At 35.1% G+C, this 14,509-nt stretch overlaps 1 protein-coding gene across 2 annotated transcripts in view; it reads right to left on the minus strand.

Annotated features, from left to right (window-relative positions):
* Positions 1-14,509, minus strand: part of LOC140135443 (sodium/hydrogen exchanger 8-like) — a 49,954-nt gene that overhangs the window by 26,775 nt on the left and 8,670 nt on the right. For both annotated transcript variants that reach the window (XM_072156938.1, XM_072156939.1), the window contains exons 2-5: positions 11,560-11,711; positions 3,169-3,311; positions 1,181-1,264; positions 230-331 (exon numbers count right to left, since the gene is read on the minus strand). In XM_072156938.1, the coding sequence (XP_072013039.1) occupies positions 230-331; positions 1,181-1,264; positions 3,169-3,311; positions 11,560-11,711 (481 nt within the window). The remainder of the gene's footprint in view (positions 1-229; positions 332-1,180; positions 1,265-3,168; positions 3,312-11,559; positions 11,712-14,509) is intronic.

Genomic DNA, 14,509 nt, shown 5'->3' on the forward strand with positions numbered 1-14,509 from the left:
TGACAATTTCAACCCCGCCACCATTATACCCAAAATGGCCATGCACTTACAGGCATTACATCAATGCACATGCTTCAAGGATGCACAGTAGCATCAACAATTTCTGACCTAAAGAATTTTGCGGAACACTGTATATTAAGTATTAAGAATCTTTGGCATTAAAAATTAACAACAATCCCGAAATGGATACGTGAAAGCTTTGATGTCACATTTGAAGCCACCCACTTACCTGCCCAAGCAAATAGACACCGCCTCCTACTATCATAGCTGAGATTATCGTACCAAATACAGCAAATACACAAATAGATCCTATGTTTTGAAAGAAGTTACCCTGTGGAGGAAAGCACATATGAATAGGTGTTAAGTGTAAGTGTAACAGTCACAAAGAAGGAGCAAAATAAAGTAGGCCTAAAATGCCAAATTCCTTTCAGGCATGATAGTACTTGTGTAGTATGTTCGCATAGTGAAGCATACATGTGCCATCAGCCACACGCTCAGCGTTCTTGATGGCATCCACATCTCATATAACTTAAAATGTATTTGATTATCTGTATATAATAATATTTTGTATGTGAGAAGAAACCAAATAAACTTGAATTGAATTGAATTGAATTGAATTGAATTGAATTGAATTGAATTGAATTGAATAGAATATCTGATCTTGTTCAAATAATACGCACAGAACATTTCGTAGTGCATGAATTTTTGTAAAAGAATTTGTAAAGGTTTCTCTTCCCCTTCCACTTTCACTACTATTTCCTTCCCTATCTCTGTCTGCAGTGTCATAACTAGACTTTTTGCAATTGAGGGGGCAGCTAGGGGAAAATCTGTCACAGGGGAGGGGATGCCATGTTATGCCACTGTCTGTATCATTCTGTCTCTCCCTCAATTCTCCCTCTCTCCCCTTCCTGTCTGCCTGGTCTCTCTCATCCTTTCTCTCCAAATATCCCTCTCATTTTTCCCTTTTCCCTCTCTCCCAAACATGTATCCCTATTATATCCTTTTCTTTCTCCCACTCTCTTAAAAATCTGTCTCACTCTCATAATCTCTTTCTTTCCTTCTTTCCTTCCTTCCTTCCTTCCTTCCCTCCCCTCTTTTTTCTTTCTTTCTTTCCAATCTCTTGTTCTCATTTTCATAAGACAAGATTGAAAGCAATAGCAAGTGGTAATATCCAACTTACCTTGTGTAATGAATAACCAGATTCAAATATGATGGGTGGTAGGAGAATCAAGAAAAACATGTTTGGATCCAGGATCTCATCTTGCTACAAATACAAACACAATGTTGATAAGAATATTAATTATTTGAAAAATCTGTGAGAATAATAAAATAAGGTACTGAATTTTTAAAAATGTTATACTGTTAAAAATAGAAATAGAAACACATTTCAGTATTCTGGTGTCAGTTTCAGTTTATTTTACCAACAAATCAAAATATAAACACAAGCAATAATGAAAAACGAATTATTTGATCTGAAAGTGGGTGAACCATACAGAGCAAGTGCTTGACATAAATGGTCACCCAAAAGCATTAAATTGTTGTATTTCTCTGCTAGGAGAATCTAGACTATGCCATGTTTGGCTGTTTGTGTGTCACTCATACAAAATTTGATTATTACAACAAGTTCTCACATTTGAAGAAGGAAATTCAGGCAGTTACCAAAAAATGCATGTGTTTCACTATTTTATGTGACAATTTAGACTTGGATCCAATTGTGTCACAGACAGGGCTACTCTCATAGTTTACTATTCAAGGCTTTAACTCGGATATTTAATACAATCTCATAATGAAAGTACAAAGTGGCTGAAAACAGTTGTAATTTAGAAAAGTTCTCAACAACTCCTTATTACAGAATGGTCAAATTAAGTTCTTAATTCTGAACAAAGATGATGAAGCTTATTTGCCAACAAGCAATCACTCACTGCTACAGTGATGGAACTAATTTTAAATCTAATGGGTATACTACTATTATTATTGTTTTGTACAAATCACAATTGGTAGTTGATCCTTTTTTAAAACACAAAAAATACAACTGGTAATTTATATGTTGTTGATCTAAAACTAATCATGGAACCATAGACCCTGGAAATATTTCCAGGGTCTATGATGGAACATTTCAATATAATCACAGTGAAAAAAGCAATAAAAACAATGGAACCTGTGATAGTAATTAATAATAATGTCATAATAATTTGAAATATTTCCATCAAAATTATCTGAATATTAATTCACACCAGCAATAACTGCTTAATTTGCAACAGCTGTTTAGGTCACAATTTTTTGTTTATAAATTTGGCATTTACGGCTATATAATGACAACAACAAGAATAAAAAGCTGTTGTTTTCACAGATTCTTTTTCATATGAAGCAGGGATTTTCATATAAGATTACAGCTACATCTGGTTGATGTGGCTAAAAATCACAACATTTACAGGAGGCCCCTCACCATACAAAACCCCCAATTCTAAATTGTACCAGTTTTGTTGAACATGTAGTAAAATCTTTATTAATTAATGAAAGCTGAAACACTGGGGTTCTAATTGCATGTCACATCTGTAGCATTTTAATGTAAAAGCATGATTCTAATGTTTTATCTTAAAAATAGCAATGATGCTGCATTGGTTTGAACAGCAATGGGTTATTCTAGTTGAAATCCATACACCCCCTATGGAAGATATGACCTTAATCCTCCACACAGGGTGTGTGAATTGCAAATGGAGTCACCCATTCAGGTAACCCTATTTGAAATCTAAACCCCCTGTCTGGGATATTAAGGTTACATTTTCCATAAGGGGTGTATGGATTTCAACTGGAATAGCCCCATGTGAAACACTGGAAAACCAGGATCTGTGGCTTTACATCATACAGTAAATTGTGTTTACAAGTCCAATAATCTACTCACGTTTTTGTTTGGACAATTAGTAACAGCAAACAATTGAGAATTAGTCACTGAAGTGACGAAAAAAACACCCTATTCTACGAGCGGATGGACTTTACAAGTTAGGGTCATGCCATTTATTTTTGTTGCCTAATCTTCAGTTGATGCTCCTGATGGGAAAACCATCACCAGCAATGTGAGAAAGTTGATTTAAAACACAGCTATGTGCAATGTTATACCCAAGAAGATATATAAAACTTGGTTTTGACATCTTTTTCGAGATAACCTACCGTGAAATCATGATCAATTTTGCTGGTTTTCAGGAGCAGTGAGACAAGGCCAAGAAACACACCCAGACATACAACAGCGATGCTCTCAGGAAGATAATGGAACTTGGTCTTGATGAGAAGATGCACCAGTAAGATAGACAACCCTGAAATAGTAAAAAAAATAACATTGTAAAGACAAGGCTAAAAGTGTAGGGTTTTTCCGAGAATTCGCCCTGACGAGTGAATTCTTGGCCAATGTGAGACAGATCGTTCCCACTTGCAGAATGTACCTGGGATTCAATGACATACGCACCAAACACAGTTTTCATATACAAACCAATTCACAATACTATTTAGTCTGATTTTAGTGATTTAGTATGTGTTCAGTGGTAGAACAAATTGTAAATACCACAGGTTACAAACCGCCATTTGTCTGTTTGATTGTTTATGCAAATTCTGTGGTGCAACTCCAGTAATGCGCTAAATTTGGATCGCTTAAGATGGCGTCACACACGCAAATGCTAAAAAGCCTAAATTGGCACCGACATAAAGCATGTCACAGAAGAAAATGTGGGGAAATCCCCGTCCCAGCATGCATTTTTAGTGCAGTTTTTATTGTCATTCATACTGTTTATATCAATATTTTTTCCCATTTTAACAACTTTATTCCTTCCTACACTATTTTTATAACACTGTTTTTTTATTGTGGCCAATTAAACTTAACGTTAACGACAGCTTGTTTTTTAATTTCATGATATAAAGCAAATCTGTTATACATCTGACTGTGCTACAATGTACATGTTTGAAGATCCACATGTAAAATTATCTTATCCCGATTTGGATTTTGGCAATTTTGGAACAATCATTTAGAATTTGACAAATGTATTAACATTTGGTAACAAAATTGGATTGATGGTATATAATCATCATACATGAGAGACTAACTAGGAATCCATGTGTAAAAAACAAATGCAAGAAGTCAGCACTTGTGTTTCACATTAACATGCAGATTTGCAATGTTTAAATGGCAGAAAAGCATGCATGCTTTAAAGTCATTTTGCAAGACATTTTGTGCAGCTTTGACCATTTCCCAGTTGTAGAGCAGCTAGCATACAAGGCAATGGTGTTCCAAATAAGCACTTATCCTCTTGTTGTCCGCTGTCAAATATCACTGGGGACAGCCATGATCAGATGCGCTTGTCCGATGTACAACCGTTATATTATTTAACCTCCAAAATCATGATTAAAATAAATAAATGAATAAAATAAATAAAACTGGACATAAAAATTTGACATGTTATGTGTAAATGTCATTTACATCATCAACACACCATATGCTGTGATGTCCACTTGTTCAGCATGCTCAGTTCTGAATAATTATCATTACAAATGGTGCCAGTTGATCAGAATGATGAATTTGGAAGCTAGCAGGTTTTCTCATTCTTAGCGATGGATTTGCCAGAGCAAAAACCATCAAACAAATTTGATTTTTTTTGCACCCAAAAATATCACAATTTTAATGACAACTGAAATATTTTAAGGAAAAGTAGAATCTATGCTTAGGTAATGGACAACCTCCATTTTTGTTCAGACACTGCAGGGCATGATGCTACATTTGTAGGCCCTTAATTGTAATTTGAATGGCTTGATATCAGTCAATGTGAAACATACAAGCTGTTGACATACAAAGGTAGTGAAGCATTTAATATAAATGACTCATTTGCATGATTCGATTGGTTCCAAAATCTTTTCAGTCATATCATTTGTGCTAAAGATAGACAATGCCACTGTTAAATCTGTTAAATGCTGAACTAGAGTGAAAAATTGTGAATCTCTAATTCATACAAATTTTTTTGTGTGAAAAGTGTCAATTTTAGGAAATTGATCCTACAATCCCACATGAGGATCATCATTTTTAGTCCTGTTTAGGGTCACTTTCAGGGTCACTTTCGACACTCTTGATACAAGTTCAACCAAGATTAAAAAATATGGACTTATCTAATGTTCATATTTTAAACTAGGCCTGCCAAAAACATGCGATTTTGGAGGCCAAAATACGCACCTCGATTTTCCAAAAATGCAAAAACATGCGAGTCTTTTTTCTTTCTTTTTGGCTATTTTTAATTTCTTTTTTGCAGATTTGGCGAGTTAAAAAAATATTTATTTAAAATTGTTTTTTACTTTAGGCGACGAAAAAAAGAAACCCTGTTCTACGGCGGACAGACCTTTGAAGTAGGGTTGGTCGGTCTGCCTTTTTTTTTTTTTAATTACCCAAAACATCATTAAAATCTGTAAATAATTTGCAATTTGAGAAAATACAAAAAAAAAAAAATTGTTCCTGAAATTTCCGAAATTTGGGTCGGCATTCATTTGTACAGGAACAATTTTGTTCCCAATTTGTTCAATCTAGGTCGGTCGGGCCTGTCGAACAGGGTTTTCTTTTTTCGTCGCCTTATATACAAATTTTGTATTTGCGATTTACACCACAACACAAATTCTAATTAATGCAATTGCATTTTGTAGCAGCAACCCTATTTAAAACTTTTTATTAATCCCATAGTAATATAATAAACCTGAAGCCTATTACTATCCAAACCTAAATACTTAGTAGATGGTCAATAATGGTCATTGCCATTTTCAAATCCTATGATATTCTTTGCTCAAGATCAATTTAAGGCCAATGACTCCCAGGAATGTGAGATGGTACCCAGCTGCTGAAATCTCGAGACACCGACATTGACATTGTGTTTTCATAGACTCATCAGCAATATACACTGTAATGGACATGTCATTCCAATATTTGTACAGTATTTGGTGTCCTAATCCTTAGCCATGCCATCTAGTTTTTATAAGTTTCTTTTATCTTGCTAACCCTAACCAAAACCCTTATAGTTGAAAATGAAATGGTTTGAATTTTTTTGATTACTAAATGGATAGTGCATAAGGCCTAAAAAATATTGTTTGATTGGCATAACATAAAAATTTTTTAGGTAGATAGGTCGGGATTTTTTTTTTTTCACTTTTTAAGCTGTAAATTTCATTTGATAAAGGAACTTTTTTCTTCTGTTTTTTTTTAAATTTATTTATTTTTATTTATTTTTTTAAATTTTATTATTTTTTTTTGGTAAAAACAAATATAACAAGTTAAGGGATCTAGAATGAGCGTTTATTATAAGTTTGACAGTATTTTTGTGGGACATGAGAGCACCTCGGACCTATCGAATTGCATTCTGAATACTGAAGCATGTCTTTCTGATATCAAATAATTTTCATTTTTGAAAATCACAATATAATACAAATTTTATGACAAATTATAAAAATTTGATATTTTTCAAATTTTGATATATAACAGTCCTCGAAGTAAATTATATAAATCTAATGATATATTCTTAAAGTGTATGTAGCTGGGAGGAAAAGCCGACGGTCAATTGAAAATTTTGACCTTTCATATTGAAGATATGGATTTTTTCCCAAAAAGACCTAATTCTTTTTGGTGTTTTGGGAAAAAAATCCATATCTTCAATAATGAAAGGTCAAAATTTTCAATTGATCGTCAGTTTTCATCCCACCTACATACACTTTAAGTATAAATCATCAGATTTATAAAGTTTACTTTGAGTACTGTTAAATATCAAAAATATCAATTTTAATGATTTGCCATAAAATGTGTATTAAATTGCGAATTTCAAAAAATCAAAATTATTTGATATCAGAATGACATTCTTCGTATTCAGAATGCAATTCGATATGTCTGATGTGCTCTAATGTCCCACAATAAATACTGTCCAAATGTTCATACCCCAGCCCTTAAGGTCGGGCCTAATTTTAGGGTAGGTTGGGTTACGCCAATCAAACAATTTTTTTAGGCCTAAGAGTGTATACATGCAATATAAGAGGACATATGCCAGATTCCTTCAGAAAGTGGTATTGGTAAGGCTGTATGAAATTTGTTTCTCATCCCCTCCCGCCTCATTTCCTGGGATTAATGAGATTTTTTTATAGATTTTTCAAAAAATTAAAACAATTGGAATACTTAGCAAAAACTTTATTAAGAAATAAGTTTATTAGAGAACAAGGATCAAATTCAAGCCTTTTTTTGTGGTTTATCCCTCAGAATCTTACATTTTTGATTTCCTCAAGCAATGTTGGAAAAGATCAAAATTACTTATAATGCTAAATTAACATTGTGCCAGAAAAAAACATTCCTCATTAATTCATGACAATTTAAGTTTTCAATTAGCTAGAAAATGTATGTCCACAGGAGACTGATAGAATAAACTAATTAACATTGAAAAAAATTATTTTGTGCTCAAATTTTAATCTCATCCTCTCTACATTACCAAAATGATACATGCCAATTTATTAATTTGTCGCCTTATTAGCGGATACACATATGCAAAATACAATATTGCAGAAGTTTGCATTTCTGAATCAAACAATAGGCAATTTAAATGCATCACGTATATGATATTTGCTTTTTAAACATGGCCTTATATTTACCTCCATACATGGCGGTAGGTGAATTGCTTGCATAATAGTGTTTTAAAAGTACACTATTAGGGCAATGAAGAAAACCGACTAATTCCGTAAAAATATATTTTTACAGATATCATATGACATTGGGAAATTAATTACATAAAATTTTCAAACATAATCTACTGTATATTATGTGGGATCTACAATAGTGTACACAAATATCTGCAACCAGTAACACAATACATCATGTATATTTTATATAAACCAAAACAAAGTTGTTTTCCTGAAAATGATATGGGAAGCTGGGGTTCTCATAGACCCTCCCTCGGGTCCGTGGAGAACGACTGGTAATGTAGATTACATAGCATTAAAAATCAACCCAATACACGGACCCTCCCAGTCTGTAGGCAATTTGACTTCCAGCTCCCACAAACTGCTGGAAGTTCACTTTTCTGATTTGGAGTCACGCAATCTTTCTATATACCACGTCCATGTTTTCACTACATTAACGTTTGTGTAGCGACTAAACAACGATATTGTATCCGACCAATCAACGCAGCTTGGCAGCGGGGATATTTGAAAAGGCTTCCTAGCTAAATAATGTGCAAACATTTGCAAACCGCACGCGATAATGTACGCAATATGGACAATAGGCCTAAGTCCGAGTCGAGTGGTTGCCTTTTATTATTACTTGCGTACCATGGGTCTATCAGACGCGTGCCACTTGAGCTCAATACCTCTCAGTTGTTGACAAGTGTCCCATCCGATCTTAAGCGTCACATCCCGCGGCATAGCTTTGTGCTACCATATTTGAATTGAAACTGGGGCGGGGCTTTCGTAATTGACATCGGAATCACCGTGCTTCGTTGAACGAATATTTGGAAGTGAGATCTCTAACAGATTGGACCAGTCTCGGAATCAGCGCTCAATGGACTTTCGCGTTCACTTATAATACGAGTGGGCCTATATTTCTATATTGATGCATGGTTGACTGTGGTGGGTATAATTAGTGGCGTCGATTTGTGGATGAAGAGGAATGGGTTTTTGGCATTGAAGAAAATAAGGGGGGAGTTGGCATTTTTTTCATAAGGCATTACGTAATTATTTATTGTTACATTATCCAGAGATGGAACCGAACCGAGACTGGGGGCCAGTCTAGGGTTCTCATAAACCATTTTGATTTTCACAAAGATTCTCATTTAAACAATTTTGTATTTCTCGAAGATTCTCAGAAACAATTTTGATTCCCACAAAGATACTCATAAACAATTTTTCTCAAACAATTTTAATACTCGCAAAGATTCTCATAAACAATTTTGATACTCGCAAAGATTCTCATAAACAATTTTGATACTCGCAAAGATTCTCATAAAACAACTTGTGTTAAGGGATCTGGAATCAGCGTTTTAAGCGTTTCGACAGTATTTTTTGTGGAACATGAGAGCACATCAGACATATTGATTTGCATTCTAAATACGCAGAATGTCTTTCTGATATCAAATAATTTTCATTTTTTGAAATTCACGATATAATACAAATTTTATGACAAATTATTAAAATTTGATGTTTTTCACATTTTTTTATATATAACAGTGCTCGAAGTAAATTTTATTTTATTTCTTAAAGTGTATGTAGCTGGGAGGCAAAGCCAACGATCAATTGAAAATTTGACCTTTCTATTGAAGATATGGATTTTTTTCCCAAAAAGACCTATTTTTTTTGGTGTTTTGGGGAAAAAATCCATATCTTCAATACGAAAGGTTAAAATTTTCAATTGATCGTCGGCATTCATCCCACCTACCTACACTTCAAGTATAAATCATCAGATTTATAAAGTTTACTTCGAGTACTGTTAAATATCAAAAATATAATTTTTAATGATTTGCCATAAAAAGTGTATTACATTGCGAATTCCAAAAAATCATAATTATTTGATATCAGAAGGACATTCTTTGTATTCAGAATGCAATTTGATATGTCTGACTCTGATGTGCTCTAATGTCCCACAATAAATACTGTCCAAACGTTCATACCCCTTCCCTTAATCAAAGTTGATATTCAAAGTCTTTATTTTTCTTCTTTGTGTAAAGGTTTTCTAAGTCTTTTGTTTTTTCATCTTTGTGTAAAGATTCTCCAAGTCTTAAATTAATTAATTTGCCCGATCACATTCTTTTCCAGAATCATGATTGATTCTTGCATAGATCTTCACCAAATATGGGCGCAGATGCATTGATCAGTACAGTTAGTGCTTTGAAGTACGAAGTAAGGTACGGTACACACAATTGTGCGTCGCGTATTAAGACGCTCTTTCATTTGTGTGCGCCTAGCAGTGTGTTAATTCCTTTTGACATTACGGCACGCAGAAACTACGTAATTTACTGCATACTTTACTTCGTACTTCAAAGTGGACAAACCTAAGCAGCTTTCAGGATAAATTAACACTTTTTATTACATTTTGCACAATTTCAGTTACACATCAATCCTTGTTAAATTTGTTCGTATATTAGCGAATTCAAGTGAGAAAAATAATGGGTAAAATTTTATACCTCAAATTTATATTTTTCCATCTGTTCATGGTCACCCCAAGATTAATGACAAAATAGATACCAGGGTTAATCAGCCATGCAAAAATGGGCCACAAGATTATTTTGATTAATATAATGTGCTCTGACAATTTTGTGTCCAATTTATAATTGTGGCAAAAATGGTATGAAAAATTTAAAAAAAATCTTTTGGGTGGCTGGTAAACTAGGATCAGTCGATGGGGGTGGGGGGGCTTAGATACATAAAGTGTAACATCTACAGTAAAGTTAACGACATTTTTATTTGTATTGTAATATTTTATTTAGAGAATAAGCGATAGGAATTTTTATTTTGCCTATCCTCTACCGTGTGATGAGACGACAGGCAGGTCCAATATTTTGAGTAGTGGATGCGGCGCAGCGTATCCACTACGATAAAAATATTGGACCTGCCTGTCGCCTATCATAGGTAGAGGAGAGACAAAATAAAAAATTCCTATCGTTTAGTCTCATTCTTAGTCAGTTAAATATTATTTAATAACTGTAAACAATTTTTTTAAAGCAAAAACTAAGTTACCGTCATAAAAACTCCCCTCATTATAAAATGAACGAAACTTGTTTACAACTTCACGTATTCTGTTGCGCGTATTGCTAGCGCGTCGCGTATTCCGCACTAGTCTCACGCATTACAGCGCAATACATACGCCGCACCTCTACAAGCGTGTAAAGCATTATCAAGACGCATGATGGCGTGGGGTCGTCTACGGCCTGATAAACGGCACCAAATCTTGCGATTGTCCAATCAAAATGTGTCTACTGAACTAGACCACTCCCACTGACTAAGAATATTTATTATTTTGATTGTGTGATGTGATTCCACACATCTGTGAGGCCAAGTTCAATTCATTATTTATAACATTTTATTGTTATAATTCTGATTTTGTGATGTGCGCTTGACGTCACACATCCGGAATGGCAAATTTGGGACATTGTACCAATGACAGCTGAGGCACACACGGTTTCAAAAAGTCAAGTTGAAAAAACCGTATACAGTATACTTCTATGTGATCGCAGCCTTATCGACACACTGTAGCATTTGTCTTGCCCAAGACAACTAAAATGAATAACAATGCCATGCTATTGTTGTGTTCAACTTCTGCTGAACTAGTTGCTTCTTTTCCTTTGTCATCGCTTTCTTTTGTACAAAAACCAGCTTTGATCCATGTGAATAATTTTACAAGAATCGTTGTGAGAACCAATTTGTGACCCATTACAGACAAATTTACCTGTAGTGAATAAGCTCATTAATATTCATAAGTATGCAAATAACAATCTGACCACCTACCTTCAACATTTTGCCTTTAACATCATCTTCTTTATATGACAATACAACCTTATTTACTCTTACTCTTACCTAAGATAACTAAGATAAAGAATAAAGCCAGGCTGTTGCTGTGTTCAACTTCTGCTGAGCCAATAGCAGGCAGCATCTCATCCAGTTTGACCGCTGTTGTCCTTGCAACTGTTGTTGGCTGTGCCTTCATTGTTGTGGTCTCATTTACATCGCTGGAAGAACAATGGGTAGTAACATGGGAATTAGTAAAGCTATTAGCTATAGCATGTCGATAACCTTTGTCATTAATTCTGTGTGTCTCTTGTAGTCTTTGTCAAAGACCTCGCGATCCTAGGGAGGTGAGCGCCGAGGGCATGACAGCGAACGCAGAGGTGCGACAGAGCGCCAAAGCCGCGACTGCGAGCGCCGAAGGCGTAGACTAAGATAGATGGCGCTCCCACTACGGTGCTCCAGGCAAAGCCTTGTTGAAAGGTTATGTCTCTTGAACAGATTCATAAGGTTGGTTGATAATCACATTTTGGAATATTCATTTTACAAAACTAATTTGATTTGATCTGACAGTTCCATATGCCATGGGCAGCATACAAATTACAACACTTCTTCAGAGTGTTTGAATTCCCATCATCCTCTCTGCTGGTGGTGACACATCCCCATCCCATCCCAGCGTGGCCTATTCTTGAAGAGAGGGTCATAGACATGACCAAATTGATAGGACCCGTCATCCCTATTCATAGCGGCAAGACCTCTTTTATGGATCCTGAGAATAGTGTATGATTAGGCATGAAATTAGGTCATGTCTATTACCCTCTCCTCGTACCAATGCCATCACAAGATGGAGCTGTGTTACTACTCAGCAGGAGGAGGAGGAGGAGGAGGAGGAAGAGGAAGAGGAGGAGAAATCTTTACTCTGGAGAAATATGTAAACCACAATGTACAACCTGTCAATAGTCAAGTCAGGTAACAAATTTTATTTTGTAAAATAACAATTTGCTATCTTCGGTAGATATCATATAGATGTACATGTTATAACGTGTTGTCAACGTTATTCTCTATCTTCAGTAGATAGCACATAAGATGCACAGGCCGAACCATGTGTTGTTGTCAACATTATTTGCTATCTTCAGTAGATAGCACATAGATGTACATGCCAATCCATGTGTTGTTGTCAACATTATTTGCTATCTTCAGTAGATAGCACATAAGATGCAAAGGCCAAACCATATATGTTGTTGTCAACATTATTTGCTATCTTCAGTAGATAGCACATAGATGTACATGCCAATCCATGTGTTGTTGTCAACATTATTTGCTATCTTCAGTAGATAGCACATAAGATGCAAAGGCCAAACCATATATGTTGTTGTCAACATTATTTGCTATCTTCAGTAGATAGCACATAGATGTACATGCCAATCCATGTGTTGTTGTCAACATTATTTGCTATCTTCAGTAGATAGCACATAAGATGCAAAGGCCAAACCATATGTTGCTGTCAACATTATTTGCTATCTTCAGTAGATAGCACATAAGATGCAAAGGCCAAACCATATGTTGTTGTCAACATTATTTGCTATCTTCAGTAGATAGCACATAGATGAACACGCCAATCCATGTGTTGTTGTCAACATTATTTGCTATCTTCAGTAGATAGCACATAGATGTACATGCCAATCCATGTGTTGTTGTCAGCATTATATATTTGCTATCTTCAGCAGATAGCACATAGATGAACACGCCAATCCATGTGTTGTTGTCAACATTATTTGCTATCTTCAGTAGATAGCACATAGATGAACACGCCAATCCATGTGTTGTTGTCAACATTATTTGCTATCTTCAGTAGATAGCACATAGATGTACATGCCAATCCATGCGTTGTTGTCAGCATTATATATTTGCTATCTTCAGTAGATAGCACATAGATGTACATGCCAATCCATGTGTTGTTGTCAACATTCACTACAAAATTCCTGGCGACGTAGTACCTCTGCTGCAATGTTACTTCGCGGCTACTATCGCTGCTACTACCGAGCACCCAATCCCTTTGTGGCCGACGTTGGTACTACACCAAAGTACCAGCGTCGGCCACCATACTGTAGATACCCCCGTAGCAAAGTACTTACATCGATACTCTGCCATGCGTCACCTAAGAGTCAACTGCGATGCACCGAGTAGGTGACTTATAGGCACACCATAGTCGGGGGTACTTCAATGGCCCTTCAGCGGAAGTACCTGCACAGTAACCGCATACATGGTGTACCCATGTGTCAGCAGTGAAGTAGCAGTAAAGGTACTCACCGCGAGGTACTCCGTCGCCAAAATCATTCGATCGTAAAGTTCATTGACTTCAAGGCGCGCACGCTTATGATACAACTACGCGGCCGACTACACGTTCAACAAGGTTTGCACACAAACGCGTTGAAGTGGAATTATTAATTTGTTATGATGGATGCAATTTGTTGCACAATGCAGTTTTTCCGTGCGCTGGCGACAGTGTTATATTATAATCCCGTCGTTTTTCTTTTGTTTTCCGTTTGTTCTGTTAAGAAAATAACACTTTAATTTGTTAATACCAAATTACCATCATCATTGTTATGTTAATAATGTTTTAGCATGTTACCTAGACCGATGTTATGTGAAGATTTTTCTGTTTTAAATTGCCTTGTTCCAAAACCTGAAGATTGTTATTTACTTTCTTGTGCTTTGATTTTTTATCGGTTTTATGTTTGTTTGATTGTTTACTTGGTTGGTTAGTTAGCCGTTTGCTTGGCTGATTGCTCAGCTTGGTTGTTTTCATTTGTAATTTTTATCTTATTTAATTAATTATTTAGTAAGTTTATCATTTTTCAGAAATGTTTAGAAAAGATTGGAATCATGTATTTTATTAACATGTTCATATGTTTTTTATTCATTAAATCATTATTTGCTTTAGTTATTTACTCATTTATTTATTACCTATTTATTTATTTATTTAGTTATTTACTTATTTATTTATGTAGGCCTACTTATA

Source organism: Amphiura filiformis, chromosome 16, assembly GCF_039555335.1.
Source record: "Amphiura filiformis chromosome 16, Afil_fr2py, whole genome shotgun sequence".
NCBI lineage: Eukaryota > Metazoa > Echinodermata > Ophiuroidea > Amphilepidida > Amphiuridae > Amphiura > Amphiura filiformis.